We start from the raw sequence: 5,308 nt of genomic DNA on the forward strand, positions 1-5,308 counted from the left end.
CAGATGGCAAAGAGGTTGGCAAATCCTGTGGCCGTCAAGAGTGTAACGGCATACCAGCCCCACCTCTTTGCCATCTGCCAGCAGATGGCAAAGAGATGGGTTATTTTTTTCTAGGTAAAAAAAACTGTGGGGTTATCCCCTCCCTCTCTCCTCTCCTCTCCCTCCCTCCCACGCATCTCACCCGCCGCCGCCCAAGCACCCCGCCGCCCCACCACCCCACCACCCCGCCGCCCGCGCCCGCACCACCCGCCGCCCCACCACCCCACCACACTCGAGCTCGCCGTTTCTCGCCGACCGGAGCCCAGCCGCCCCGCCCCTCCTTCCCGCCCTCCTGGATCCAGCCGCAATGGCGCCGTGCCGTCGGTGGCAGATGTGGTCGGGACCCTGGTGCGGAGAATGACACGGATGCGCCGTCCCACGTTGGTGGCCGGTGCGGATCAGGGAAGCGGGCGGAGCTCCTGCAGCATTGCAGCCATCGTCCTCTGTGTCACCGGCCGAGCATGCACACTACTGAGCATGGCGACGACGGCGTGCGCGAAGTACGCGGCTGATAGCTCGCACGCGGTTTGACCTCTTGGACTTTCATGCGGCCGTCGCGGGTTCCGGCATCGGCAGCGTGCGGGAGAAGCGGGGTGCGGTGGCTCCCAACACAGGAGCGCAGGTGAAGATGTTCTAACCTGTCGTGAGCACCTGCCCTTCGTCTGTGTCTTTCTGTAGAAATGGTGATTATTTAGAAATCTAAAATATGTTTTCTAGATTTATATCTGTATGCCTTATGGGATTGGCTAAATTCTTTCGTGATTCTATTGCAGGCACTTTACTTCTAGGTTTCTTTCCGGGAGCAATTAGTGGAGTACTATGCAAACAATAAAAGTTACAAAGATGGTGAAGAGATCATGTTAACCAGCTTTGCTGACCTGTTCTCTCAGGTACCATAGCAAGCTATTGATTTTTGTTACTGTATTTTCTGCCCTTAGTTTCATTCATTTGCTGCATCATTTGCAAAACACATACTACCATAATAAATCCGAACTGTTAGTGTATCACATGTCCGCTGGATAACATTGGTTACCTACTTACCTCAGACTTATTTGAGAGTTCCATGTAGTTTAATACATATATGTTTCTTCAAAAAAGTTAGCATGTTACCTCATGGAGTTGCACTTGTGTCAACTTCAGGAATTTGGACTGTGGCGAAAGCCCAGAAATCTTGGTGATTGAATAAACATGGAACTATAATGTTTGTGAAATGGAGAGGTTACATGATGAGGGGCATGCCTGTATTTCACTCAGTAGTGAGATGATGTATAGGTGCTTGTCAGGGACTTTATTTGTTCCTTATTATGTTTTAGTCCAAAAACATCGACACTCATTGGGTGTTATAATCTCCTGGGGGCCTTTTACTTGTTTCAGTTGTATGATTTGTTAAAGTGGCTATGCTGGATTGCCCTGAAGGTGGTATGGATAGCACATTCAGGTAATAAATATGACAAATGAAGACGCATTTTCACTTATTTGGTAAGCTAGACGCGTCAAAAGTGACTTCTTTCAAATGTGCTTGGATGATTCGTGACACACAATTAAGCTATCACAGGACTCAAAAATAGTTAGCTATCTTTACTTCCTTATAAGCATTGCACTGGATTTTCTCTTTAAATTGTTTAAATTTTGTTATTGTCATTTAGGCAACTAAGACATGCTGAGCTCAAATATATTTTCTTAATTCCTTGCCATATCTCATGCCTTGCAGGATCGACTTCCATCTCAATAGTGAAATTGCTTCTGTTGTTCAAGTGAGAGAAACATGCAAGTATCTTAATGATCCACTAAATTATTTTTGGTAAAAGTTTGCTTCACATCCATTGAGTAATATGAAGAGAAATCATGGTGCTTTTCCTTTCGTCATGTACAAAATTGTTTCCCGTCCATTACTTAATTTGTAGATGAATAATAGGGTACTTATTATTTGCGTGCATGGATTTCATTCAAATAGAATTTTCAAAGACAAATTAAATGCCATACCTTACTAAACTCAGATTAGCGCATCCAGCAGAGAAAAGTTGTGTACTTATTCCTAACAGTACCAAATAATTTAAATTCTGAATGGTTTTCGTCAGCAACTATTGTGAGTTGTCTTTGCAATTCCACATAGTAATCTTATATTTACTAATTGGAGGCACCATCCGAGATACCACGTTAATCCTAGAAACTAATCAAAATTATCCGTTGGATATCCCCATTGGTTTTCTACAACCGTGGGATTGTATCTGGCAAGAAGTCCATGCACTTTATCCCACCTCCCACGTCAAATCCTCATCTATAGGCTGCAAAAGTGGAAAAGAAAAAAGAAAGGTATGTACAACCATATGATGAAGATGCTCAGGATTCCTTGCAAAATATCCCACGTGCCAACCTCTTCATGGGCTTTGCAAGAAAGAAAGACTTCTCTCACGGGCTGCAAAAACAAAACGTGTGCCAATCCGTCCACGAGAACCCTAGCGCCACTTCTCCTCACCACGTTGATGACAGCATTGTGCATCAGATATTTTTCATTCTCATTATGATACTTGATGTGTGGTTGATTGTTGGGCTAAATGTTTTAAAGACCTGAATTGGTTACAAGTGCACCACATTTTGCTTTTAATATCTTAATCATATTTCAAACCGATATCTTACAGTTGGCCACTTATACCTCTGCACATATGCATGCATCGTAGTGTATAGTGTTATCATCCAACCTGAGGGAAAATGAAAAAATGTTGTAATAATACGAGTATGCATACATATGTATAATTAACAACCTGAGGGAAATTTATACTCAACAAGGTTCGAATTTAGTTCTCGATCTTCTGTACGTATCTTAGTAAATTGGTCGCTACTTGCAGGAAATGTGTCGGACGAAAAAGTTAATAATGCATCAGTACAGCTTACATCATCAGTGGATTTACAGTTCAAACTTCTGTGAGGGGCTGTGCTGCTGTCTGCCCATGTCCCGAAGTGCATTTGCTAGGAGATATTTATCCTTTCTATTTTACTTGATCCAGTATGCATCCATCCTGATAGATGATAGGTTAGTCAACAATTTGCTTTTAGCTTCTTCGGACTTTAATATTTTTTTGTGTCCCAAAAACTGCTGCAAGGCATGTATAAGGCGCAAGAGGTGAAAGAGGCATATACTAGACTTTAATAAAGTTTCAGGCTTAATTATTTTGATGGTCACAACTCACAACTGACAGAGTTGCAAGACTGTATGTATGTTAATTATTTTGGATGGAAAAACACATAGTCTGATTGTGATTGTGATCTTGACTTTGTACATCTTCTCAATGTTTCCACTTTGATAATATAGAATTAGTATGCATGAAGAATTAGTTAACTATTTTTTAGAATGGCAAGACTTTAAGAAAGTTGTCTGTTGTTTGTAAATATCGGAATATTATTTGTTCCCACAATTGTATTGTTTCCAAAACATTACTGACAGTGAAATAAATTTAAATTCATATACTATGAGGCAACAAAATAGTATCATCATGTTGAATAAATTTAAATACTATTTTTGTGTATGGATAAATGGTTTTTTTGTTTTAACAATAAACTTTCAACAACCTAAAAAAATATACACTCATGATTAGTCATTTTTAATATAGTTAATATTATAAAAAATATTCTACTAATAAAGTATAATCTGTACAACTAGCCCGTGCAGACTGCACGGGTTGACGGCTAGTTAGTTATAATGTCATACCTTGCACCATTTTCAGAAATCAACAGTTTACCCTGCCTGATGCTTTATCCCTTGGAAGAAATCTTTATGGTGCTTCCGTGCTCTCCTAAAAGCCAGTTTAAACAGACTTAAAGAGTAGTGTTATCAACTGATAGTAAGAGAGCACCCTCATCTTGCTTTCAACCACTTGCTTCTGGGCTTCACTTATATTTTTATGTACTGAACAATCTCCGCAAAGTTCGCATTCTCCTACTGAATTAATAGTGCCAAGTCATAAGTCTGCAGCTAAATTTGAGGGAGAAGAAATTATCAAAAGACAACATAGGATAAATGTTACATATTCGTAGATTATTAATGTTATTAGAAATGCACTGCCTGCATACTATTTGGTGTCACCAAAAATCCTTCGACTATAGTGTTCATCATCTAATGTATATTCTTGTTGTTTTCCTCATGGCCCTGTTTTAAATGTTTTGTACATGATGTCCCTGAAAAAACTGGAGTTGATATACCCAGGCCAAGTATCACTTTCTTTAGAAATAAGGCTAGGATACCTGATGTTAACACTGTCCTAACAGTATGCTGGGACACATTCATTCTGTGATTCATGGTAGAAATATTTGTTGGCTATATTCCATTGAATAGGTTATGATCTAATCTGTGAAGCAATTAATTTCTGCATTTTCTGTTGTTCATTCGCGCTGTTAGATTATCCAGGATCACATTTAACTTGGTAGTACTTAAATTGCTGCAACTTCACTTTTCTGTCTGTTTAGTGAATAACGTGTGTACATTTGTTCTTTCCTATACAATATCAGATCTGCCATATGCATGAAGTGGATGCACCGGGACCTCAAACCAGAGAATTTCTTGTTTGCAAACTGGAAAGAAACGGCTGCACTGAAAGCAATTGATTTTGGCCTGTTTGTTTTGTTTTTCACTCCAAGTAGAGTCAATCCTAATATCCTATATGGCTATCGTTGAAGCTTTCCATTTTGACCCGTCTGTCACTTGTCGATGATATGGTCAGAGGACAAAGCTGAGCTGATACAGTAGCCTGTCTTATGCTATATTTAGTTTTTGTTTTGACCTTGTGAAACTTGCTACCTATGGATGAAACTGTGTAATATTGATGAAACTATGTATATGTACGGATGAAACTTGCTACTATTGGTAACATGTGTTGGATATATATGTGTTCATGACTATTGGTAATATGTGTTGAATATGCTATATTGGTCATATAAATATATTTGGGTTTGATTTTCTGTGAAAATGAATTGATATAAGAAAAAACAAAATTAAATGGGGCAATATATTCACTTTGCCATCAGCTGGCAGATGGCAAAGAGGCCATGTGTCATCTACATGTAAAATTTGGGCTGGCTTATTTGGGCTCTTTGCCATCTGAAAGCTCTTTGCCATCTGCTGGCAGACGACAAAGCATGCAGCCTTTGCCATCTGCTGGCAGACGGCAAAGAGCCTGCAGCCTTTGCCATCTGCTCGCAGATGGCAAAGTAGATGGCAAAGCCACAGGCTCTTTGCCATCAGCCAGCAGACGACAAAGAAGCCTTGACCGGCAGG

The 5,308-nt window shown here is 40.2% G+C and overlaps 1 protein-coding gene across 23 annotated transcripts; it reads left to right on the plus strand.

The window, feature by feature from the left end:
- Positions 1-209: 209 nt before the first annotated feature.
- On the plus strand, positions 210-4,941 carry LOC123069227 (calcium-dependent protein kinase 20). Of its 23 annotated transcripts, none has more exons than XR_006432368.1 (5): positions 210-722; positions 813-929; positions 1,180-1,477; positions 1,751-1,840; positions 2,886-4,941. XR_006432368.1 is itself a non-coding variant. In XM_044492027.1 (5 exons), the coding sequence occupies exons 2-5, from the start codon at positions 897-899 to the stop codon at positions 4,706-4,708; spliced, it is 306 nt and encodes a 101-aa protein (XP_044347962.1). In that variant the 5' UTR covers positions 211-661; positions 813-896; the 3' UTR covers positions 4,709-4,941. The 23 variants fall into 23 exon arrangements, 3 of the variants coding, with proteins under 3 accessions (XP_044347962.1, XP_044347960.1, XP_044347961.1); XR_006432371.1 differs by having other exon boundaries at positions 211-722; positions 4,543-4,941; XR_006432378.1 differs by having other exon boundaries at positions 211-722; positions 1,751-1,793; positions 4,543-4,941.
- Positions 4,942-5,308: the final 367 nt, after the last annotated feature.

The sequence above is a fragment of the Triticum aestivum genome, chromosome 3B (assembly GCF_018294505.1).
Source record: "Triticum aestivum cultivar Chinese Spring chromosome 3B, IWGSC CS RefSeq v2.1, whole genome shotgun sequence".
Taxonomy (NCBI): domain Eukaryota; kingdom Viridiplantae; phylum Streptophyta; class Magnoliopsida; order Poales; family Poaceae; genus Triticum; species Triticum aestivum.

Excerpts from the sequence above, each read along its gene's own strand:
- LOC123069227 (XM_044492027.1), top strand. The coding sequence starts at position 897 with ATGTTAACCAGCTTTGCTGACCTGTTCTCTCAG. Across the intron at positions 930-1,413 it reads TTGCTGACCTGTTCTCTCAG|TTGTATGATTTGTTAAAGTG; the intron begins GTACCATAGCAA and ends TACTTGTTTCAG. Across the intron at positions 1,794-4,542 it reads AAATTGCTTCTGTTGTTCAA|ATCTGCCATATGCATGAAGT; the intron begins GTGAGAGAAACA and ends ATACAATATCAG.